The sequence below is a fragment of the Molossus molossus genome, unplaced genomic scaffold, assembly GCF_014108415.1.
Source record: "Molossus molossus isolate mMolMol1 unplaced genomic scaffold, mMolMol1.p scaffold_m16_p_14, whole genome shotgun sequence".
In the NCBI taxonomy this organism is placed as follows: Eukaryota; Metazoa; Chordata; class Mammalia; order Chiroptera; family Molossidae; genus Molossus; species Molossus molossus.
This window is the reverse complement of record NW_023425349.1, coordinates 12,936,241-12,963,023: the sequence shown is the minus strand read 5'-3', so window position 1 is coordinate 12,963,023 and position 26,783 is coordinate 12,936,241. Positions and strand designations below refer to the sequence as shown.

Sequence of the window (26,783 nt, the reverse complement as noted above, 5' to 3'; positions counted from 1 at the left end):
CTGAGGTCTTAGGAAATAGACAGACCTGGAGACTGGATGACCTGTCAGGGATGTACTTAATTCTGCTAGTATGTCCCCCACCTCTGGATTTCCTTATTCTTTCCTGGGTCATATAAAGAGTTTAGGCCTGTGAGGCCAGTTTGAGCCCTAGTTTAGTCTGTCTGTCCCCCTGTGTCCTGGGGAAGGGTGACTGACTGTGCCTACTATTATTCCTCAGCAAAAGTTTGAACACAGACCACTTAACCCCGGGTCTATTAAAAAAGCCCTGAATTTCACAAAGGTTTTCTGTGTGACTTAGATATGGTTAATCATTTAGGAGACACATGAAATATACTTATGGAGTGGTAAATAGTAACACAGTACTATTGTCAGAGACAGGTAATAGCTACCATTTTTGAGTGCCTACTTTGTAAATGCACTAAACACTTTACATATATTTTCTCATTTAGTCTTTATATCCTAGGAGGTAGGATTATCCTTTTATACAGATAAGGAAATTGTATAAAATGAAAAATGATGTCAAGATCACAGCAAAAGACAAAACCAGGATTTAGGGGCTAATCTGTCTTCAGCACAGAGCAGTATATGGCATGGGAGAGCCACAAGGAACATTCGAGGAAAATTGCCTGTCGCATAGGCACAAGCTCATTAGCAGCAGAGCCAAGATTTAAATATGTTTACATTAAAACCTTCTGTGGTTGGACCCAAGGCAGGTACAGGCCCAAACCATCATGGGCCTCGGGAAATGCCTTAGGAAGAGGGTGTCGGGTGGCTTTGGAGGCAACACAGCCCCCAGTAGTGGGAGATGAGTGCATAAGAGTTGGGGGCCAGGTTCAGTTATCAACTCATGGTGGCAGCCAGAAGAGTTCAGGTGCTAAATTCAGGAGAACAGAAGGGTTAGAGGCACAATGGGTAGAATTATTTTGGAGTCAGGGGTAGTAATCCAGGGCTCTCTGGATAATACAGTAGAGTTAGGGAGTACCTTCTGAGCCTAATATTTTATCTCCCTTCTTTACAGAGCTCCTTCCAACAAGTTCTACAAGGTCTGTCAAAATCACGAGAGAGTTACCGACATTGATGCCATTCCCAGCTTCCTGCTCACAGGGTACCTGTTAAATAGTTCTTTTAACCAGCACTTTCATGTGGAAGATCCTGAATTCTAGCTTATCATAATCTTAAGAAAAGTAACCTTTTTTTTTAATCCTCACCCGAGGACATTTTTTGGTATTTTGTTCAGATAGAGTGGGAAGGAGAGAGAAACATCGACGTGAAGGGGACACGACACATTGAGTGGTTGCCACCCACACGACCCGGGGACAAACTGCAACCGAGGTACATGCCCTTAGCGGGAACCGAACCAGGGCTCTCCGGACCACAGGCCGACGCTCTAACTGCTGAGCCAAACCGGCCAGGGCAAGAAAAGTAACCTTTTAACTTTCATCTTAAAACATCTTTTCTGAAGAGGTACTCAAGTATGCATTTTACCTATTAGCCATTATGGTATCACTTAGTTCTCCTAATTATTTAAGACCTGTTTTTACTATCGCAAGAATTCATCCTTTCTTACTTTGTCTTGCTGTAGGAAAGAAATGGCTCAGCCAGATGAGGAATAATCTTGCATAAGTATGAGGAAAGACCTTCTCTACTACCTCACTAACTTCATAGTTGGAATGCCACTTGGTTTTTTTCAAGATCCAGTGAATTCAGATGCTGAAACTCCACTGTAGCTTATGTCACTTGAACCATTAAGGCCAGGGTTTTTATAAATCTCATGTACATATGGGAATAGTTGTACAATTTCAGCATTTTTATTTTGTATCTTGGAAATGTGCTGTTATAAAACCAATGCTGACTGTAACTGCAAATTTGAATCTAAAAACTGTTAAAATCTGTAGCTACAAGGAAAAAATATACTTAGGCTCTTCTTCACTCAGTGTCAAGTTATTTTTGGGTTTTGCTTAAAATCTATTTTCATATGAAAATAAAAGGTAAAATAAATTTGGGGCTGTCGTCTGACTTTACATTTCATAGATCTACAATAAAGCTGCCATATTACCTTAATTCTAAGAAATAACAATCTTTCAAATGGTTTTCTATCTTTTGCCTAGAGGTTGAAGTATGTTGTACCTATCAAAGAATGTTTCATCTTTGGAAATACCTACTATAAAACTACTACATTTCAGGGGCTTTTCTTCAACCAAAACTATTCTTTGGTAGAAAAGTAGAGACTATGACCAGTGTAGATTAAATTGTGTTCAGACTTTAAATTTTTTGAATTACTGTAACTAATGGCTCAACTCCCATGGTCTGTGAATATATTATTTCTCTGAAAATAAGAATAGCAACTCTTGTCACAAATATGTGGCAACAGAATTATTCCCACGGGACAGGTGAAGTATGAAACTACATGTACTAGATTAGGTTTTTAAATATTCCCCAAGGAATCTTTTCTAGGCACCTAGACGGCTTCTGACCCAAAACATGTAGTATGCCGTATTACCATACAGAATAGCAGTGCAGTTAATTTTTCACCACTTACTGAGGTTTGTATTCCTAAAAAGTTGTTTGGCTACAATTGGACCATTAAGATATGGAATAAAAATATAGTTACAATGAAAATGACAAAATTTACTAGTACATAGGGTTCTAGAAGGCATCTAATTCCAAAACAAGAATTGACTTGGTAATGTCTTTTGTATTTATATTCTTCTGTTCAATTTTCTCGTGTCTTAGCAAAATGCTTAAAACCCAGGCCTATTCAGTTACTGAAATCCTTCAGGGACACTTTTTTTTTATCCTCACCCGAGGACATTTTTCCATTTTTTGTACAGATAGAGTGGGAGGGGGAGAGAGGAATAAGGAGAGAAACACTGACATGAAAAGGGACACATGGAGTGCCTGCCACCCACACGATCCATCCAGGGCTGGGGCCAAACTGCAACCGAGGTACACGCCCTTAGCGGGAACCGAACCTAGGTCTCTCTGGACTGCAGGCTGACGCTCTAACCACTGAGCAAACCGGCCAGGTCCTTCAGGGACACATTTTATTGTTCTATCCATATACTGAATGTGAGGGTAAAATCTTTCTAAACTGCCACGCGTACCCTTTCTATATTCCCAAACAGGAATGGAAAGGAATCATTAGGTCTTCTGTTTAAGGGTAATGAAATGAACCACACAACCACAAAAAAAAAAAAAAAAAATCATACTTAAAACAATGGATATGTAGGCAAAAGAGTTCTCCAAGAAGTGAGGTAATTTGTGTATGAAGCCAAATACCTGGTTCCAAAGACGTTTTTCCCTAAGAATCTTGACTACCTCTGACTAGTTTTATGTGAACATCATTAACTAAAAAAAAAAAAAAAAAATCAAAGTTATTGCATCGAACACTTTATTATCCATGGAAAATACTTGAACATGGGGAATGCCTAATGCATAAAGGGTACTAAAGCACCAATTACTAATCAGGAGGGCCTCCTCATAGGCTCAAGGGCAATGAGTAACCCAGAGAAGCAGGTGACCACGCTAGTAAACTCCCATGGATTAAAAATTAAAAGAATTTCACATTCTCTCCAAAGTGCACTTGCTGTGTCTGGCACACAAATGTTAAAGTATGACAATTTGCTCCTCTATTTTTGAGCACCCACATTTATTATAGGGGATTACACATGCACATGACAGAATCGCCCCGAGTACAGTCAAGGGAGAACACCATCAGGCACCAAAAGTGATCTCACACTGAAAAAGGTTAACTGAAAACACTGCAAGTGTGATCCAAATACAAGGATAAAAACTCAATTACTGAATGATGTGGATTTATGTGCTATGTATGTAGACTTCTCTATCAACAAGGAAGGATAATTCTGCAAAAACTGACAACTTATGTCAAATAATTGCTTACCTGAAGAAAATATTAAATCCTATTATAGTTCAGAAAATAATACAAACGATTTTAATTTAATCTAGATACAGGTACTTTATTTACAAATATTTAGATTAATAGCATTTTGTTACATCAAATGAAGAGTACAGCAGTCTGAATAGATCCTGTCACAAAAACAATAAGACCCACTGTAATTAACTTTGGAAATCAGGGTATTGCACCTAAACAAGCCCCAGTCTTTAGTTTGTGATTGCTACCATATATCCCCCCAATGGGTGGTTTGTTTGTTTTATCTTTGTAAATATATACACACACCGGCAGGTCATGGTCCCTGGGTGAGTCCCTTGTGGTGCAACAGTGTGAGCAAAATGGATCACTGTAAGTCTTTAACAGAATATACCAATCTACTTCAGGAATCTTCTTTTTAAAAAAGTTCAAGTCAAAAATAAAAATGAGTCCACAAATTAACCAAATCCTATTTTCTGCACATTCCAGTTTTGGCTTTTATTTAACATTGACTATACAATACTCTGGTACTACCACATGTTTACAACCCAGAAAGGTATATATTTTTTTACTTTAGTGTCTGTAAAGAGGGATTAAAAATGTGTATTTTAAACACAGCAGTTGAGCTGAGTGCATTTTATATAATATACTCAAGTTTACCTATCTTATACTTCAATAACTTCTGAATTCCCAGCCTGAACCATAAACTCAGAAATCAATCAACAGAAGTAGCAAACTTCGTAAAATATGTTTGTTGTCTAAAGAAATGATTGTTTCCCTTGCAATACTGTATTTTTAGTGGCCAAACCATCGCAGGCAAAGTAATAACTTACTTTGTATCAGCACAAACATTGAAACACTGTTAGAAACACTTTCTCTTTTACAAAACAATTTATGGCATTATGACCAAAAATAGTGCCTCATACTAAGAATACAAGGGATATCTTGAATTATTTTACTGTAGTGTTAAAAATGCACAATTTAAAATCCCTTAACAGCAGACCTATGGTTCTGGCTGTCTGGTTCAGAATCTTGCCATTCCAAGAAGATAAAGGTATAAAAGCTTAAAATGTGCAATAATAAACCCAGCCTTTTTTCTTTTTCTATACAGTAAGGCAAGAAATGCAGCCTGTAATGCAAAACGTTTACAAAAAGAGAAAAGCAGGTTAGCACATTATCAATTGCACAAGAACAGTTAAGAAAATCAGCAGGTAAGCCACAGTGCAAAGATGAACAGAATCTGCTAGTGTTAATCCTCTCACGCTAGGAGCTCTTTACAGCATAATGTCCCCAAATTGCCAGCACCAAAGGGTGGAGCCAGTATTACTTGTGAACTGCAGTTGTGTCTATTTCCTTGTGTAAAATGGAAGGGAGTAACATGGTCACATATAGGTCTTACTGTACAAACTGGTATTTTATACTGTTCCAATGCCAGTAATCAATTTATTTTCTTCATTAAAATAATATACACAGAATGTATTGTTAGTTCAGTTCCTTCAAATTTTATACATATTTACTTTCTGCTAAAGAGAAAAGGATAAAATGATGTAAAAAAAGATAAAGCTATTAATTAAGCACAAGAGAGAAGATAAATGGACAGTTTCCCTGTGCAAGGCTAAGACAGAAGCAAACCTTAAGAAAAATGCCACCCACACAACAGGGAATTTATCTGACAAAAACAAAAGCAGTTACAGAACCCCCTTTACTATCTTCAGAAGCCATTTCATAGCAATAAACTTCTTGGTTACAACAGACATACTTGAACAGTTAAAGATATGGGGAGAAAGGCTTCAGATATCAAATTAAACCGTACAGTGAGACAAAGCCTTGCCGAAAAGAGGGAGGGGTAAAAATCATGAAGTCCAGCGTCGGTGCTCAGTTTAAATCATGTATTGGTGACATACCTATCACGAGGACAATCAAGGCGGGGAGTGGGGGGGCAGGGGGAATCTAGATTTACCATGCAGGAGAGATTACTCTACTTGCCTTTGATAACCTGATTACATCTAGTTGTTTAGCAGTTTAGTATTGTGTTAAACTGTTTTTACAACAGAGTTTTTTTCTTTTTTCTTTCTTTTTTTTTTAATTAAACCCAGTAAGATGTACAGAAGACAATGAGGCAGTAAAAAGTACTGCTTCCAACAGACAGAGGTGAAAGGTCAAATGAGAGCCACAGCAAAGAGGTCACTAGCAGCCACAGCCTTCTCTCTGGGGTTGGGGTTCACTGGTTAGCCGGCCTCCCTGCGGGGCTGAAGGTTTGTGCTGTACACCAGACTCGGCAGCATTCAGATCCAGGCTTCCATCCTGGATGTTCTGATAGATTTTCTTGGCAGCCTCAAGGAAAGCATCTTCTACATTCTCTCCCCTAAGAGACGATTGACAACTTTATTCGAGAACCATAGTCTTCTACAAAAGATAAGACATTATACACTGACCTTTTGCTAACCTTTAGTCAACTGCCATGATGTCTTCAACTTAGCCACTGTCATCTAATAAGAGATTACCAGAAGACTGAGCTAAGAGAACAACATGGGAAAATATTTTCTGTGGAAAGCATATAAACACAAAACTGAGCTGTTTCTACGAACCCTATTTGGATAACTGTATGTGTTCTATCCATTAAAATGCTAATGTATTAATATACAGCAGTTAAGATAGGCCATTTCTGTAGTAACAGAATATTCCAAACAGAAATGAAATCTCCAAAGAGCAAACATGATTCCCAGATCTGAATAGTCTGATTAGCCAAACATGAACTGTACTGTTTTTTATCATGTAATGGTGACATGTTCATGCTTAGCCATGTTCACACTTCAGCTCAATTCTCTTAGGACTAACAGTGCAGGTGAACAAAAAGAGCTAGCTTCTTACCAATGCAAGGAATTTTTGGCTTAATAAATGAACTATGATGACAGTCCTGAGGTTCAATAATGGACGTGGGATAACAATGAGAAAATGTTCATTATGCATCTATAATTACTCTTAGACACTATTTCCTTAAGTCATGCTTTTTACCATGATCCGAAGTATTAAACAGGTTGACCAAGCTTGATTGAGTCCACAATGCCAAACTCAACCTCAGTTGTGAAAGTCAAACACTTGATGTGTTTACACAATTTCATTTATTAACATAGATTAGCAGTGGGCATAATCAAGGTATAATCTTTTAGGTAAAGTAACAAAAAATATTATTTTGAAATGTCAAATAGGAAGCAAAGGGTTGCTTCCTTTTCCTCATTATGCACTTACACAGTATACATTTTATGTACAGGAGACCCTTGAACAACTCAGGGATTAAGGGCACCGACGGACCTTCCCTGTAGTCAAAAATCTGCTCCGAACATGTGAATTCCCAGTAATGGAGTTGACCCTTTGATAAGGTGGGTTTCAACTCTGTGGGCCAAATGACTTATGCGGATCAATTTAAAAACTCCTCATATGACTGGATCCACGCAGCTCACACCCATGTTGTTCAAGGGTCAACTGTATATGTATATACATGCAGTTTCATATATATGGTTCTATTCTGAGAAATTTGAATGTAATTGAAAATGACCTAATTTAGCCATACTTACGTTTTTGCACTTGCTTCAAGGAACAATAAACCTAAAAATAAAATTCAGACTATGATTAGGACATTTCAAATGACCTCACAAGGGCCTTCTCTTTAGCAACATCTGAATAAAAGTTTCCCATCAAATTTCAATATTTTATGCAAGAATGAGTGTGAGATGGAAGGAACAACTGTACCCCCCCCCCACACACACAAATTCTCAAACACATTTTGCTATTTCCTCATCCTTAAAATTTGAGCAGTTTGCATTTAAAATTAATTGTCAAATAATATGCAGGATTAAAATCTTTAGAAATTCTCCTAAGTGTGACTTCCCAAACAGCCATTAAAAGTCTTATAAGAAACCCACCGTTTTCTTCAGCAAACTGTTTGGCTTCTTCATATGTAACATCTCTCTGTGCCTCCAAATCTGCTTTATTTCCTATGAGAATTATTACCTAGTGTGTGACCAAAAGAAAGACATCTTAAAACAAAAGCAACCACTTAAATCAACCATAAAAATTCTGAAATCCAAAAATCTTGATAGAAAAAAAAAACACGTGGGCCTAAAATGGAAAACAAGTACTAGCAATTATCTAGCAGACAGGACTACAGAATCATGAAGCTATTAGTATTAACAGGGATCTCAGCAATCTTCTAGTCCAGGGGTTCACAAACTTTCTGTAAAGGGCAGAGAGGATATATTTCAGGTTTCTGAGCCCCATGTTATGGTTTCTTTGTATATGTTTCCTTGCTTTTTCTTTCTTTCTTTTTTTTAACTGTTTAAAAGTGTAAACATTCTTAGCTTGCAAGCCATTCAAAAACAAAACAGCCCATGAGGCACACCTGATCCAGGCCAAAGACTATGATTTATCTGAAAAAGATTATTAAAGATCCAGACAAACTCCAGGGGATCTGTGAATGCACTTGAAATTAAGCACAAAATACTGTAAACAAGGATAGTCCCTAAAGAGAAAGTTTGTGGGACCCTCAAAAAGTTTAAAAACTACTAATTCAACTCCAGGCTACAGATAAAGAAAGTAAGGCTCAAATAAGACAAAGAGATTTGTCAAAGGTCAGAGGATATCAGAACCCAGGTAGAACACCCAAACTATCTTCAGACAAATACTGTTCTACCCGACACTATCCCTAGGCAGAACTAAGTTTGTAGCAACCAATAACAAATGTCTATGTATCCGTGGGGGGGGGGGGGGGGGGGGGGGGGCAGCTGGAGACACATATGCAGTGAGTTCCAATCTAAGGCAAAATATCACACAACTATATCCACTTTGGAATCATTTTACATACAAGTGAAGTTAGGCCAAAGTTAAAAGCAACTCTGAAAACTTATTTAAAAAAGATGCAGCCTTGGGAAATAGGGTTTTTATTGGGCGGGGAGGGGGAGGGGGGATTACGGATGAACTATCTCTGCCTATATGTTTAGTTGACACCAACTAGTAAATCCTCCCTTCCCCTTCCCAACATATGTGCTACTCCAGATATGGATACTGTAGGAATAGATGGTTTCAATTAAAAGGGATTTCCATCATTAACTTTTTTTCATGTGCAAGTACAGCCCTCCCACTTCCAAAAACTGGTGTCCAATAAACTTTTGACCCAAATGTAAACCTTAAGCAAAGTATAGTTGAGTAGTATAACAAAAGTGAGCATTCTTAAATCAACCTATAGGTTTGTATATATACTTACAGTGGGTTTAATGTGACAATAGATATTAAAGTTCTAGGCACAGTGTCCGTCATAATAGGCAAACCATATTAACTGACTCAATTAAATTGCTCTTCCCTAATAAATGCCAATGTTAGCACCGATTACACATTTACTGAACCAGGCCTCTATTAGGTACTGGAGTACAAAGCTAAGTGAGACACAGACCTTATTCTTGAGAAGCTCATAGTGCCTTTCCTCACTTGTCCCTGGAATACTGAAACCTTACTCACCCCTGAAGTCGCAGCTCAAACACCCCACCTCCTCTGTAAGGCTGGTTACTCTAGGCGGCACTGCTCATCCTGGGCCCCCACCAGTCACTCTATTCTAACTTGTATTTCACTCTGCTTTTCAGCATGGTTATTTGTATCCCCAAAGGTAACCTCCCTACTAGACTATAACATTTTGTGGGTCAAGGACCCATTTATCTTTGTATACTGCAGAATCTAGCATGGTGGCTGGCCTTTAAAAATCTTAGTATCTTCTCAATCTGGTTTTAAGCACACAGAACCCTTTATTTTTCATTGAAATTTTTATTGTAAATTCACATGTAGTTGTAAAAAATAATGCTGAGAGATCCTTTATACACTTTGCCCAGTTTCCTCCAATGGTAATATTTTATTAAACTAATGCAGATCCCTTTTAAAGTGATAGTTTCAGATTTCATAGTCTTCACTTGACATGAGATCACCACCCATTCATAACTTTCTTTTTTTCTAACATCAATCATGAATAAAAACCAAGTATAAAGTGTGACACCTGGGGTAATTAGTACTGAAAAAATGTTTTCTTCAATTACGTTAAGAATAAAATAAAGATTCTCATTCTTACTACCCACATACAAAATTCCCACTAGCAAATGGCTTTTCTTTTGGGGTTAGCTTAGATCTTAAATTTTCTGTGTAACAGATATCTTTAACTTACAGTATTTGGATTGGTGAGATTCCTTGCATCTGTCAACCAGCTGCTTAAGTGGTTATATGTACTTCTTCTGCAAAAATTAAAATTTACATTTGTGACTGCTGCATACAATTGCCATTTTAGTAGGAAAAAAAGAGACTTCAATAAATATTTAAAATACAGATTTTAATCAACAGATCCTAAAAAAGTATTTTTGCTTTGACTAGACTGTTACCCTAAAGAAAACAGTTGTGGAATGCAAACACATATTTTGCATTTGTCTTTAAATTTTTCAAATTAGAAACCAAAGACAGTCATGCTACCTACAATATGCTGGCATAAAATTCACCTTTCCCGGGAAGGAATTAGATGTACAAACTGCCAACTACAAAAACATTCACGGTATATAAAATACAGCATGGGAAACACAGACATAATATTGTAATAACTGTATGGTGTCAGATGGGTACTTGACATTATCGAGATGATCACTTTGTAAATTATATAAATGATTTCTAATCACTGTGTTGTACACCTGAAACTAATATATTGTATGTCAACTGTAATCGAAAAAAAAAAGTTAAAATCCGCCTTTCCTTAAAGAGAAAGCTAATTATAACAGCATAAAAACTGGCTTTAAAAGGGCACTGAATACATGTGACTAGAAATTCAAGCCCCCAGATATGAGAGAGTGAGTTTATCCTGACTTTGTGCTCTTATTTATCAGCAGCTAAGTCATTTTGGGATTTAAACTGCCCTATTTCTCCACTTTATCCAAGCAAGAATTTAAAAACTCATAGGCTCATTTGCACTAGCCAAGAAGGCTTTGAAGAAGCAAACAAACCCAAATAATTTACAATATTATACAGAGTAAATAATCAGACACTACCAAAGGGGTCAAAATAAAAATTTTGAAAGCTAAAAATGTTTTTGATTTGTACAGATTCACAGAACATTAATCCATCTTACTTATTTAACACGTGAGGAAACAGAAGCCCACAAAGGTTTAAATTCAGAGCCAGGCCTAGGACCTTGATACACATTGGGTCCTCAAAGTGTTTCAAGTTTAGCCTTGTGAAGAGTATATTCCATAAACTCCAGTTGCCAGTGCTCACATGAGACTCAATATTCCAAATATTTAATTCTTTCCTAGTGGGAACTGAAAAGAACTCCTTACTCAGATTCTTTTTACTGTTCCATATCATATACACAAATTAACACTTAATGTCAAAAAAAGTCACATAAATCAAAATAACTTTTCCCAGTGTTTAAAAATTTTTAGGTAAACAATGTTCAAATATATATATTTTTAATCCTCACCTGAGGATATTTTTCTATTTATCTTCAGAGTAGGAGAGAGAGAATGGGAGAGAGAAAGAAACATCAACATGAGAGGGACTGGCTGCCTCCCACATGACCCCGACCAGGGCCAGGGATGAACCGCAACCAAGGTACATGACCTTGGCCGGAATCGAACCCACAACTGACCCGTGCCGACGCTCTACTGCTGAGCCAAACTGGCCAGGGCTCAAATATAATTTTTAAAAAGCACAAGCCTGCCCTGGCCGGTCTGGCTCAGCGGTTAGAGCATCGGCCTGTGGTCCAGAGAGACCCGGGTTCGGTTCCCGCTAAGGGCATGTACCTCAGTAGCAGTTTGTCCCCGGCCCTGGTTGGTCATGCGGGTAGCAGCCACTCGATGTGTCCCTTTCATGTCGCTGTTTCTCTCTTCCTCTCTCTCCCTCCCACTCTATCTGAACAAAACATGGAAAAAAATGTCCTTGGATGAGGATTAAAAAATAAATAAATAAAATAAAAAGTACAAGCCTTATCACTGCTCAGTATTAGTAGTATCAGCATATTTTGCTTTTACACAACAAATATATCTTACTTTGTGCGTAAAACCTTAAATAACACAATCCCAAACTATTTATACAATTTTGATGAATTTTAAAATGTCAAAGCTGGCAGCAAGAATGAATTATAAACTCGCACCACTTTAGTAAACAGAAAAATCAACACATCCTTTGTGTTGTCAAGATCATGAAAACAATATCGTCTACATGTACCATAAATTCTGCTAACTGTTTCATTAATTTAAAATTCACCATCATGCCCGGCAGGTATGGCTCAGTGGATTGAGCACTGTCCCATGGACTGAGAGGTGCCGTGGACTGAGAGGTTCCCGGTTCGATTCCTGGTCAAAGCACATGCCCGGGTTGTGGGCTCGATCCCCAGTAGAAGGTGTGCAAGAGGCAGCCGATCGATGAATCTCTCTCACATCAATGTTTCTACCTTTTTCCCCCTTCCTCTCTCTCTAAAAATTCAACAAAAACATATTTAAAATTCACCATCATAATTTCAAATCTACAAATACAGTATTATCCAATTATTCATTACCTGGTGGTACTAGAGCTAAAAAAATAACCAAAAACAAAACCAAAAGAAGTGCTAAAATATCCCTAATTTTGTCATGGATGTTAAATATATCAAACAATTGATAGAGCCAAACAAACTGCCATGATAAGCTATGCTGTCAATTTAAGAAAATACCCTGTAACAATCAGAGTTAATACCAAGAATAAAAAGCATTATTAAAACAGGGACTTTTAAGTTTTCAAAATGTCAAGGATTAATAGAAAAAAATGGTGGTGGTGGGGGGCAGTGTCATGGTTGCAACATTAATGTCACTATCATTGAGTCAAGACAACACCTATCTAAAGCCTAAAGTACTTTTTACCAGTAAACAGTTTTATTGGGATACAACAAACATACTTATATAAAGCTCAACTTTTTAATGCATATAATGCAGTGGTTTTAAGAATATCCACAAAACTATGCAATGTTCTAATTCTAGAACATTTTCATCACCAAAAAAAAGAAACCCCATATCCATTAGCACTCATTCCCCATCCCCTGGCAAATCACTTTGTCTTTATGCATTGGCCTATTCCGGTTATTTCATACAAATGGAATCATACATGTGGCCTTTCGTTTCTGGCTTCTTTCACTTAGCAAAATGTTTTCTAGGTTCAGCCACTATATAGCATGTATCAATGTTTCTTTCCTTTTAATGGTTGAATTTTATTCCATTGTATGCATATACCACATTTGTTGATCTATCCATTCATCATTTGATGGACATTAGGGTTGTTTACAGCAGAAGTACTTCTGATAACTTAAACAGAGATGCATTTTACCCAAAGTATTTACTATGTTTAAAAGATATGTTTTTTTGTTGTTGTTGTTATTCCTCACCTGAGGATATTTCTTCCACTGATTTTTTTTTTTAGAAAAAGTGGAAAGGAGGGAAGTGGGGTGGAGAGAGGGAAAGAAAGAGAAACACTGACGTGAGAGAGATGCACAGGATCCTGTATGCACCCAGACCAAAGCAGGGAATCAAACCTGCAACCCAGGTATGTGCCCTTGAAATCGAACCCGAGACCCTTCGGTCTAAGGGCCGGTATTCTAACCCAGTGGTTCTCAACCTTCCTAATGCCGTGACCCTTTAATACAGTTTCTCATGTGGTGACCCCCAACCATAAAATTATTTTCGTTGCTACTTCATAACTGTAATTTTGCTACTGTTATGAATCACCATCGGAAATATGTGTTTTCCGGTGGTCTTAGGCGACCCCTGTGAAAGGGTCGTTCGACCCCCAAAGGGGTCGCGACCCACGGGTTGAGAACCGCTGCTCTAACCACTGAATAAAACTGGCCAGGGCTAAAAGATATGTTTAATCATCACACTGTATACTTTAAACTTATACAAAGTTGTATTACTTATATGTCAATAAAGCTGGGAAGAAGAAAAAGACACACCAAAAAGGAAAAACAAACTACAACTCTATACTATACTATAAGCACACATTCACCATATTTATATTTTATTAATTCATGGAGTTTTTAATAATGTGACGTTTTCGGGAATGCATCACTCATAAAAAGATGTCCTATACAGATGGCCAGATTTTTAAGTAGTCTTCCCATAAAACTATTTACTGATCACTGCCTGGCTATATGAAGAGCATTAAGACTGTTTCACTCTGTTTCAACCCCGAAATAATCCAATTCTAGGGAATAGCATAAAGCATTTCCCAAAGGGAAATATGCTTGAAAGTCTATTACTTGGTCCCACTCACTCGTTTCTACCCTGCACAAAAGTCAGAGTCACAATGCTTTAGTAGACTGACACTTTGCATTAATGTGAAAGGTGATCCAGTTCATTTTCCAACTTACAGTAGACAAACAACAGAGTTTAATGAAGTGGCACACTTTTCCATGTTTTGCAAAGTCAAACATTTATGGTCCAGTTTTGTTACTTTGTATAAAGTGCTTTGAGTTTCCAGAAATAATCGAGTTGCAATAAATTTAATCTCACCGCCTAAAGTACTTTAAACCACTTCAGTCCATTTTAGGACAAAAAAGAATTTAATTAAATACTCAAACACCTTCAGATGCAAGCATTAAGAACTTTTTATAATCTACTATGTTGGATTAGCAAAACTAAATTTCTTGATTGGCCTTATTTTGAAAGGTGTACACTTGAACACTAGAGACTGAATAGAGTAATTCCTCAAGACTTGCTTGCTTTCTACTGAAGCGAAAAGTACAAAGTCTGGTATAAAATATTATTTCACCTCAAATAATTCAAATGATGCTGCTTTTCAGAAGTATTCTTCTGTCAGCTCCACCAGCATCTCCTAAAGTTTTTCTTCAGTCATACCCACTTTCAGAAAAGGAAATCAACACGTTATGTCAAGTCTTACGCAGCAATTTAGAGAAGAAATCATGAAACCCAAATAAGCACATTTACAATTACAAACTAAGGAATGCTTAAATCAATAATAATAATAATAAAAACCATATTGCCTAAAGTAGATTTTTTTCTAGTGGGAAAGTTAAAAAATTATTAATCTCTTACCTAGTGATATCATACACCATAAGCGCTCCTGCAGCTCCTCTGTAGTAGCTTCGTGTAACAGCCCTAAACCTCTCCTGTCCTGCTGTATCCCATATCTGCAGTTTGATTTTTTGGCCACTAACTTCAATTATTCTTGTACCAAATTCAACACCAATTGTGTGAGGACAATCAGCCATAACTGTTAGGGAGAAAAAGAAATATATATAATATTCCAACTTCAAAAAAGCTGCAAATGAAGGCCAGTGGCAGGGTCCACTGGATAATCAAACGACTTAGTAATGCTTATAGGTTATAAAACAGACTAAAGCTAGCACATTAAAAAAAAAAAAAAAAGCCCAGAAGTAAGAAGTCACAGAACAGTGGTCAGCAAACTTCTGTAAAGGACCAAATAATACTTTAAGTCTGAAGGCCAAAAGGTCTGTCACAACTATTCAACTCTGTTGCTGAAACACAAAAGCAGCCATAAACAATGCATAAAATGGGCACTAACTGTGCTCCAGCAGAACTGTACAAAAACAGCGACTAAATTTGGCCTAAAAGCTCGTTTGCTGACCCCTGAACTAAAATAATCTGCTAATTAAAAATAAGATTGTAATAAACTCTCCACTAATACCAATGTTACACTCTTTATCCTTTGACAATCCTTACATGCAACAAATTAATCAAGAGCTATTAGTCAACCAAATTTTTATCCTGAAAATGCTATCAATACCTTAAAGAAAATCATCACATTTAACATATATTTATAGCAATATACTGGCAAGTTATATATGCCTATTCCAACAGAACAAATGTATTAGTCCTTTCCTTATAGTTAGGCCACTGGAAACCTAAACCCACTATTCTCTGATACAAGTACACACAGACCACTGGACACTTCATAAAATATTATATTAAGCTAAAAAAAAAAAGCCATAGAAATAATTTTCAACTACATGGAAACAATTTCAACTGTATTAGCCTATCAGCTGCATAAAATAAAATGGCCCCTTCCTCTACCACCCAAGACAGAGTTGTACTTTGAATCTTAAGTCATGAATGCAGATGGGATTGCATTTTAAATATTTCCAATCCATTATTATAGAGTTAACAAATGATACATGCAGCAAATTTCCCCTAACGAGATAATTTCCATAATACAAAGTCAGAAAATAAAAAGATTTAAATATGACATCACAGTATACATTTTTAAAAGTTTTACCATCAAAAAATCTAAAGTGAATCAAATTATATATGACATACAAAAATCAACACTGCATATGTGGGTATATTTCATTTTATCTGCACCTATTTAAAAACAGAATCACTCCCTAAACACAGAAGTGCATATATAGGGAAAGGTTATGTTTAAATGCACAGAGTACACTGAAAATGACACTTTAAAAAAAAATAGGAAAGTGACAATAAAAAATTTACTAATAGTTTACCTTATATTTTAAACTTACATTTTTTTTCTGTAAATTGATGAAGCAAGCAAGATTTTCCTACACCCATGTCCCCTATTAAAAAAAAAAAAGTTTTCAGTGACAATTACATTTCTCAATTTCACACTCTTATAATTATATGCAATGACTGCAATATCCCTTACAATATCACAAATTTCTGGGACACTTAGAAAAGCTGTATTTCCCTAATTTATAATGAGTTCAAAAGATACTACAGGTCAGTTTTCACTGTGATGTATAAATTCACTATTCCCAACTTTCAGCAGTAATAGAATTTGATTATAAATTATGTTAATAGCCACCAGTTGCAAAGTGCTTTTTCAACAGAGAAATTGCTGTAATCGTGTTTTTTACTTTGAGCTGTTTCAAAGTTTTATATTGTTTTTTCCCTTAACCATACATAAAAACAAAAGACTCCTAGGAGTGACAAATAGGGCAGCAGCATATAACAAGCAGAAATAAGTATTAGAAGCCTGATTCACTAGATCTTATCTCATATTTTATTTTTGCATAATTCCACAAATGAAAAGAATGTACACTACATGAAAATCATTAACAGAACAGTGTCATCTCTGTACTACAGTAATTTAACCTTTGGTGAAGGAAGCATTATAATATAGTCACATAAGCTCAATATTAAACTAAACTGTTCTCATGTGAAGAATTAACTGAGAAGTATATGTACTTTTCATTTGTGCTCTTACAACTATACTTGGATAAACTGCATTGTCTTTTAATTTGAGTAAAATCTTGCAACTTAAGGAAAAAACTACCAATATTATATTTTATGTATATTACGTAATTATTCTGAATCCAGCATTTCTATCAATTTTTGGAATCCAGAGGCTGAGGGCTTTCATGATATTTTTGTAATGTATCAGCACTCCTAGGAAATTAATTTCATTCCCAGTATTAACAAGTTTTCAGGAAGCCCTTAAGAACAACCAACATCACTTCAAAGGTACCCCACATTGTTCTATAAAAGTATTCAGAGTCACAGCGTGAAAGGTATATTGTTAATGCAAAACTAATCTTCTCAAAGGAGCTTTAATTTTGCACTGAGATAATTATCCACTTCTTCTGGAGTGGTATGTCAAATATTAGTATGTAAGTATTTTTTATATTAACCTTCTTTGGAAAACAAGAATGTATGGGAAATGAACTTACCAATAATAATATATTTAAAGATGTAAGAGTAGTTGTATGGTGCAGTTGCCATGGTGGCACTAAAAACAAAGAAAACTATGTTACTTCAGTAGAAAAATGTACACAAGTTATCCAAGCTGATAACTCCTATCCTTTAAAGGTATATAAAATAAAGTAGAGTGATTATAAACAAAATGCTGGTTACAGTTAAGCTGGAATAAAACTGCATTTCCCAAATTGATCAAATGCACAAATTTTCATGAATGAACACTGCTTTAACATTCTCATGTATTATCCACGGAAATGTAAGAAACCATTTATATCAAAACAACTCCAACATTTCATATTAAGAAATATACAATAACAAATATTACTCTGGAAAATGTTAAACAAGGAAATCTTTATAAATTTGAGTTAAACGTCATTATAAATAGTCTTCCCCACTTAAGGTACCATCCCTATAAACTGGTCAAGTGAAGACCTGATAGCCTACTTGTTCAAAACTGATTTTAACAATAGAAAGTGTTTGCAAAAGAAACTAGTAGCTTACAAACACAATGTAACTTTTTTATTCCACTTAAGTCAATGATTAGCATAGCATCCAAAGAAAGAACAATAATTATTTTCAAACCAAATTAATGCCAGATTTAAAGAGAACCACATGAAACTCTTATTCTCGTAATGTTGTTTAAAGTCAATCAATGGCCTGGCTGGTGTGACTCAGTGGTTGCGCATTGGCCCATGCACTAAGAGGTCACTGGTTCAATTAGCGGTCAGGGCATATGCCCAGGCTGTGGGCCCAATCCCCAGTGGGGGGCATGCAGGAGATGGCCAATTGATGTTCTCTCTCATCGATGTTTCTGTCTCTCTCTCCCTCTCCTTTCCTCTCTCTTTAAAAACAATAAACAAAAAAAATTTTTAAGTCATTCAATGGTAATTTCATATGGTTCAAACAAACGTAGGATTTGAAGATTTACAATATATCAAATGTCTGCTATGTGTACTACTTTAGCAGCTGAGAGAAATAATGGCATAAAATACTACCTGTGATTGTAAAACTTGAAAGTTTATGTATTAGAATATATTTCAAAAGATCACAGCCTACTCCTTAACTTCAGATAGATTTAACCTAAAGAATTCTAATTTCTCTCCTACTTTTAATAACTTAAACAACTCTCCAATTTTTTTCAAATGAATGCCTTATCAGACATTGCTAGGTGCTAGAGAAGAGGTGAATTCTAATTCTGGTAATAACTTCCAATATAATTATTCTCAAACCAGTTTTCAGTTTAAGCAAAGACAAAAATTCTTTATATATATATGATTTAATTTTCATTAAAAAAATTTTGATTTCCAGTAATTTTTTTAAATGTTTTTTTTTGTGTTTTTTTTTTTACTGTTTTGGCCAACTGTCACATTATACAAGCTATAGACTTGGTATGAATGGAATAATTCATTTACTGAAATTAACACCTTCCTATGTATCATATTTCAAATAAAATTTCCATATAACTAATAAAATATAACCCATAGAAAAAGTACATATGTAAAATAAGTGAATTATTGTTATCAAGGAAGGAGAAATTACAAATTACTGGACAATCATTTCACACAATATAGCCTCCTTTCTTAGTTGTATGAATTACATTCAAGAGGAGTGGATACCCTGTTATCCATTCCAACTTGACTTGAAACACATTTATAATCAGTCTTTGACATCACAGAAAACTCCCTTTCAGGAAAGGGTTTTATTTTCTAGTCATCACTCTAATTCCCTTTTTCTAGACATTGGGGAATCAAAAGATTTAAAAATGGCCCTGGCCGGTTGCTCAGTGGTTAGAGCATTGGCCTGTGGTCCAGAGAGACATGGGTTCAGTTCCCGCTAAGGGCACGTACCTCGGTTGCAGTTTGTCCCCGGCCCTGGTTGGGTTGTGCGGGTGGCAACTACTCGATGTGTCCCTTACATGTCAATGTTTCTCTCCACCCCCGCCCCACCTACTCTATCTGAACAAAAAGTGAAAAAATGTCCTCGGGTGAGGATTAAAAAAAAAAACATTTAAAAATGAACTTGGTCCTGAGGCAAAAAGTGATCTGAATTATTCACTAGATCTCTGAATCAGATTCCAAATATAAGAAAAAAAAAAAAAACTCTCACAATTAAAGTAATACTTAAAGTAGTTATAACGTCTTAACTAGCACTCCTCCCAGACTCTTTTCTTCTAATTAATTTTTAACTCTTCTTTCCCCAAACTTGGGCAAAAACAAGAATTTAGTAACCTTTAAATTACTGTTTCTCTCATGTTCTTCCCCTTCTGACTTTCCTATTTATTTTCCCTGTTCTTACTGAAAGTTGTAGCTGTACATACTTTGCTTCCTTCCATTTTATGATGCTATGGCCTCTAATAATATCCATTAGTACTTGAAATGCTCTAAAGGCTAATCATGAAATTACAACCCAATTCTAGTCATACTAATTTATATACTTGCTAATTATCACACAGCATTCATTAAATATCTACTCAGATGACTAATTTTGAAAATATATTTAAAAATGACCAAGCATTAATTGCTATCCACTATTTCCACATAAAAGACAGTAATCAGTATTTCAGGTCAAATACCAGTGACCTGTCTCTACTTCACCATACAATTTCCTACTTTAAGTTTCTTAAAAATTACAAATAAAAACTCTAAAAGCAGAGCTAAAGAAAAACTACTCAAATTTACTAATTTCAGTAGATAAGGAAGGCAGAAAATATCTAGCACTGCAGCCTTGAATATAACAAACAGGTTGATCCTCCCTTTCTTACTCTAAGGTAAGATACTAGCTAGGTTTAAATATACTTCTATACAAATTGGATCCAGCAATACATCAAATAAAATTTTGAACCCTGACCAACTGGGACTCATCCCAGGGATGCAAGGCTGGTACAATATTCGCAAATCAATAAACGTGATACACCACATGAACAAAATGAAGAATAAAAACTACATGATCATATCACTAGATGCTGAAAAAGCATTCGACAATATCCAGCACCCATTTCTGATAAAAACGCTCAGCAATATGGGAACAGAGGGATCATATCTCAACATAATAAAGGCCATATATGAAAGACCTACAGCCAACATCATACTCAATGGGCAAAAACTAAAACAATTTCCCTTAAGAACAGGAACAAGACAGGGATGACCACTCTTGACACTCTTATTTAACATAATACTGGAAGTCTTAGCCACAGCAATCAGACATGAAGAAAAAATAAAAGGAATCCAAATTGAAGAGGAGGAAGTGAAACTGTCATTATTTGCAGATGACATGATATTATACACAGAAAACCCTAAAGACTCCATAAAAAATCTACTAGACTTAATAAATGAATTTGGCAAAGTAGCAGGATACAAAATTAACGTCAAGAAATCGATGGCATTCTTACACATCAATGATGAACTCACAGAAGGAGAAACTAAGAAAACAATCCCATTTACCATTGCAACAAAAAAATTAAGATACCTAGGAATAAACTTAACCAAAGAAATAAAGGACCTATTCGCAGAAAACTACAGGTCATTGAAAAGAGAAATAGAGGAAGATATATAAAGTGGAAGCACATACCTTGTTCATGGATTGGAAGAATTAACATCATTAAAATGTCCACACTACCCAAAGCAATCTATAGATTCAATGCAATCCCCATCAAAATACCAATGACATACTTCACAAAACTAGAACAAATACTTCAAAAGTTCATATGGAACCAAAAAAGACCTCAAATAGCCACAGCAATCTTGAAAAAGACGGACAAAGTTGGAGGGATCACATTACCAGATTTCAGGTTATACTACAAAGCCACTGTAATCAAAACAGCCTGGTACTGGCACAAAAACAGGCATATAGACCAGTGGAACAGAACAGAGAACCCAGAAATGGACCCAAGGCAATATGTTCAATTAATATTTGACAAAGGTGGCAAGAGCATACAGTGGAGTAAAGATAGCCTCTTTAATAAATGGTGTTGGGAAAATTGGACAGCTACATGCAAAAAAAATGAAACTAGACCATCAACTTACACCATGCACAAAAATAAACTCAAAATAGATAAAAGACTTAAACGTGACCCATGAATCCATAAAAATCCTAGAAGAAACTATAGGCAACAAAATTTCAGATATCATACGCACCAGAATTTTCACTGATACATCCCCTAAGGCAACAGAAACAAAGGAGAAAATGAACACATGGGACTACATCAAACTAAAAAGCTTCTGCACAGCAAAAGATACAATCATCAAAATGGAAAGGCAACCCACTGTATGGGAGAGCATAATTGCCAATGATATAGCAGATAAGGAGTTAATTTCCAATATATATAGAGTGCTCATACAACTCAACAAAAGGAAGGCAATGAACCCAATTAAAAAAGGGCAGAGGAGCTAAATAGACACCTCTCCAAACAGGACATACAAAGAAATGTATGGCCAGGAGACATGAAGAAATGTTCAACATCACAAATCATCAGAGAGATGCAAATTCAAACAACAATGAGGTATCACCTCACACCTGTCAGAATGCACCATCAACAAATCATCAAACAACAAGTGTTGGCGAGGGTGTGGACAAAAGGGGACTCTAGTACACTGCTGGTGGGAATGCAGACTGGTGCAGCCACTATGGAAAACACTATGGTGTTACCTCAAAAAATTAAAAATGGAACTGCCATTTGACCCAGTGATCCCACTTCTAGGAATATACCCTAAGAAGCCTGAAACACCAATCAGAAATAATATATGTATCCCCATTTTTATAGCAGCACTATTTACAACAGCTAAGATCTGGAAACAGCCAAAGTGTTCATCAGTAGATGAATGGATAAAAAAGTTGTGGTACATATACACAATGGAGTACTATGCAGCTGTAAGAAGAAAGATCTCTTAACCTTTGAGACGACATGGAGGGACCTAGAGAGTATTATGCTAAGCGAAACAAGCCAAACAGAGAAAGACAAATATCACATGATCTCACTTATTTGTGAAATATAATGTACATAACAGTCTGAGGAATTGGGAGACCCAGAGATGTGGAAGTGGGGTACAGACTGACAACCCTCAGAAGGAGGAGGTGGTGGGGGGAGGGAAGAGATAAACCACAGAACTTATATGCATGTACGCATAACCGATGGACATGAACAACAAAGCCAGGTATGGGGTGGGGGGGATGGGGAGCAGTGTGTCAATGGGGAAAAAAGGAGAAACATCTGTAACAAAAATAAATTAATAAAAAATTATAAAAAATAAATAAATAAATAAATATACTCCTATAGTTTACTGATAACATTTACTCAAAATTATATATTTGTGACAGAACTATATTCAAGTGGCTTCTTTTATTTTTCTTTTATTATATTTATTGGGGCGACATTGGTTAATAAGATTATATAGGTTTCAAGTGTACATTTCTATGATATATGATCTATATATTGCATACTAACTATTTAATTGTGCTTTAACCAGGAATTTCCCAACCTCATTTCCTGAACATGAAACATACCACTGTTAAGGTGATACGATGAGAATCACCTTATTTTAATTAGCAAGTAGGTTTTTGGAAAGGGGAATAAAATTTTTTCCTTATTACTTAAGGGGTGCCTTTGCTTCACTTAATCAAAAGTTAAAAAAAAAAAAGGTGTAAGAAATGGTAATCTAGTTCAAATGCTCTGAAAACATGAGTCTGACCTCTCAACACTACAATCTCCACTAATTAAAAAACCTTGGTAATATTCTGTAACTTATGCACAACTGGTATGATTAAAATGCACTTTCTTCCAGGTTTTACAAAAAGCGTTTGAATAAAGTTCACATGCATATAAGATTGCCTTTAATGCCTTTGATTTCTTTAAGGAAAAAAAGAGTACTACATTCAGGCATCATTAAATATATGAACAACTTGTAAACTAATAACAAACACAACTGTTATGGTTAACACTTACTGGGCACTTAATATATGCCATGGGCCCTGGCCGGGTTGGCTCAGCGGTTGGAGCATCGGCCTGCGGTACAGAGAGACCCGGGTTCAGTTCCCGCTAAGGGCACGTACCTCGGTTGCAGTTTGTCCCCGGCCCTGGTTGGTCGTGCGGGTGGCAGCCATTCGATGTGTCCCTTCACGTCGATGTTTCTCTCTCTCTCTCTCTCTCTCTCCCTCTCTCTCCCTCCCGCTCTATCTGAACAAAAAATGGAAAAATGTCCTCGGGTGAGGATAAAAATATATATATATATATATATATATATGCGCCAGGGAATGTGCTAAATACTTTACATGCCATCCCATTTAATTCTTACTACTGCCCTTATAAAATAATGACTAATATCCTCATTTTGCAGATGAGGAAAGAATGAACAGGCAAGTAACATGCCCAGGTCACACAGCTAATTGGTCAAGTCTATGTTAAACATAGATTGTTTTGACTATTGTGTCTAACCACAACAACATCATCCCTTCTCCACAGTTATGAGATGTACCTGTGAGTACATCTATGAAACTCTATAGTAATAGATTGGGACACAAATCTTTCTCAGTTCACTCAGTTGGTTCTAATTTAATATTCTGAATAACAAGTATTAAATGACTACATTCAGAGGATGCACTGTAATCAAGACTTATAGGTATGGATAAATGATAATACTTGAAATAATAATTCATATCTACTTACAAAAAAAGTTTCTGAAAGAAAATAATACTTGTTGAGAGTAAACCATGTGATGATCTACAATTTCCCCTATATTGATTATCTTACATAATTCTTAGTTAATTCTCACAACTCTGCAAAATCATTATTATGTCCACATAAAAACTGAATAAATACAAGTTTGGAGAAATTCACACTTGGCCAGTGTTACAAAGTTAGTAAATGGCAGAGATGGAACTTGAATTGAACCCAGGCAATTCCAAAGGACCCGATTTTCTTTAAGGTAGCTTATTAAAGTTATATACATATGTAGGCTGATAAAATAAATCAAAAGCTCAAAATTAGAGAAAGATAGAGGATAATTATACTAAAAAATTAGGGTAACAGTTTTACTATCAGTGGATGTAAACTTTGGCTTTAAATTTTCTGGCTGTCAAGAGAAATGTATACTAAATGCATAAATACCAACAACTGTTGTGTGGCCTGTTTTAAATACTAACTATGCTTAATACTGCTGTAACAGGATTTTGCAACCTCAACTCTTGAACATGAAACATACCACTGTTAAGGTGAGAAAAAAATTTTTTTTTTTTTTTTTTTTGCATTTTTTGTTCAGACAGAGCGGGAGGGAGAGAGAGGAAGAGAGAGAGAGAGAAACATCGATGTGAAGGGACACATCGAGTGGTTGCCACCCGCACGACCAACCAGGGCCGGGGACAAACTGCAACCGAGGTACGTGCCCTTAGCGGGAACCGAACCCGGGTCTCTCTGTACCGCAGGCCAATGTTCTAACTGCTGAGCCAAACCGGCCAGGGCGAGAAAAAATTTTTAAATGGAGTTTGATTGCATAAAACGCTTCAACGTGCCTTTTTTTCCCACTTAAAGAAAATTATGGCCCTGGTCAGTTTGGCTCAGCGGTTAGAGCGCTGGCCTGTGGTCCAGAGAGACCGGGTTCAAGTTCCCACTAAGGGCATGTACCTCGGTTGTACCTCGGTTGCACTTTGTCCCTGGCCCTGGTTGGGTCATGCGGGTGGTAACCACTCGATGTGTCCCTTTCACGTCGGTGTTTCTCTCTCTCTCTCTCTCTCTCCCCCCCTCCCTCCCTCCCTCCCACTCTATCTGAACAAAAAATGGAAAAATGTCCTCGGGTGAGGATTAAAAAAAAAAAAGAAAAAAATTATGGATGTTTTTCTAGTCCAATACATATAGATCTAAATGGTTACTAAATGCATATCAAATATAATCATCATGCCAAAAATAGAACTGCATGGTCTTCATATACAGAATCAGACTCCTTTCCAAATAAAATTATACAGACATATAAATGACCAGTTTTGAAATGTGCAGGTAGAGATGTGAAAGTAGACACTTTCATACACTTTGCTTGTGGGAGGAGTCTGAATTGCCACATTTTAGGGAAGAAATTAGTATATATTTTTAAATCTTTTTAAAAAAAATCCAATTCACCCTTTGGCCAAGAAACCCACTTAGAAGTAGCCTACAGAAATAAAAGTTTCAGTCCACAAGGTTACAGGTTCAAATGCATTTAATGCAGCATTTTTACAGCAAAAAAAAAAAAAGAGCAAAACTAGCAACAATTTAAACTCCTATCAACAGGGAAATGACTAAATAAAGTACATCTGTACTATGAAACAATACACATTTAGTTTAAAAATCATTTAGAAATATATGTATTAATCTGTAAATAATATCCATGATTTTAAGTAGAAAAAAAAAGTCCTGTTGCAGAGTTTGATGCAATAGCATTGCCCATTTTTAATACACATACACACACGCCCCTCAATCCTATATGCACATATGAAAGAATACACATTAATTTGTAAAAAAAAAATGAACACATGGGCTGAAAATAGAAAAAGGGAAGAGAAATTAACTTTCTTTATCCATCCCTACACTGACAGTATAATGACCACGTACTACTCTAAAATATTCAAAGACAAAATAAAGAACTGTTAAATGTTTTTCAAGTATTTTACATAAAAATTTTGATACACAACAAATTAAAAATAAACCAAAACAAAAGAACTCCCCTATATATTTCCAACATTACTTCCACATTCACCAATATGGGGAACATGTGAAGTCAATCATATGATTAGTCTCAAAAAATAAACAAAAAACACCCTAATAATTAATGGTATTTCCAGTTGTTTTTAAAAACAGTTTGGGTCCTTATTGTGTTAACTTATACACTGTGTCTGACTAATCCTTTCACAACTGTTATAAAGCTATTTTATTCTACTCCTTTGAATATATGATGTTACTTAGGGTACTTTTTACATAACTGATTCAAGACAACACAGGAAAAAAGCAACACCCACTAAACATTTCAGACTATTTTTTCTGATCCTCACTGTTGAGATTATTATTTTTTTGCATGAAAAATATCTTGTTAAAAAGCAAGAGACTGTTTTTGTGATTCTAATATAAAAATCTTTATTGAGCATCTACTAAGCACAAAGCCTTATGCTAGTTTGAAAATATAGTAATGCTTAAAAAA

At 35.9% G+C, this 26,783-nt stretch overlaps 2 protein-coding genes across 6 annotated transcripts in view; one reads left to right on the top strand and one right to left on the bottom strand.

The window, feature by feature from the left end:
• CNTRL (centriolin) overlaps window positions 1–1,929 on the top strand; it is an 87,259-nt gene extending 85,330 nt beyond the window's left edge. For 2 of the 5 annotated variants that reach the window (XM_036261116.1, XM_036261118.1), the window contains 2 exons: window positions 1,019–1,105; window positions 1,583–1,925. In XM_036261116.1, coding sequence (XP_036117009.1) covers window positions 1,019–1,078 — 60 coding nt within the window. In that variant the 3' untranslated portion in view covers window positions 1,079–1,105; window positions 1,583–1,925. Of the gene's footprint in view, window positions 1–1,018; window positions 1,106–1,582 lie in introns of all 5 variants that reach the window. The other 3 variants (XM_036261115.1, XM_036261114.1, XM_036261119.1) reach the window with 2 other exon arrangements.
• A 2,021-nt stretch (window positions 1,930–3,950) lies between these two features.
• Window positions 3,951–17,672, bottom strand: RAB14 (RAB14, member RAS oncogene family). The gene is made up of 7 exons (XM_036261120.1): window positions 17,601–17,672; window positions 16,434–16,487; window positions 14,989–15,166; window positions 10,092–10,158; window positions 7,813–7,900; window positions 7,465–7,495; window positions 3,951–6,254 (listed from the first exon to the last, which is right to left on the bottom strand). Exons 1-7 carry the CDS (start codon window positions 17,650–17,652, stop codon window positions 6,077–6,079), a joined length of 648 nt encoding a protein of 215 aa, XP_036117013.1. The 5' UTR covers window positions 17,653–17,672; the 3' UTR covers window positions 3,951–6,076.
• Window positions 17,673–26,783: the final 9,111 nt, after the last annotated feature.

Excerpts from the sequence above, each read along its gene's own strand:
- RAB14 (XM_036261120.1), bottom strand. The coding sequence starts at position 17,652 with ATGGCAACTGCACCATACAACTACTCTTACATCTTTAAATATATTATT. Across the intron at positions 10,159-14,988 it reads ATGGTGTATGATATCACTAG|AAGAAGTACATATAACCACT; the intron begins GTAAGAGATTAA and ends TAATTTTTGCAG. Across the intron at positions 7,901-10,091 it reads ATCTCACCAATCCAAATACT|GTAATAATTCTCATAGGAAA; the intron begins GTAAGTTAAAGA and ends GTCACACACTAG.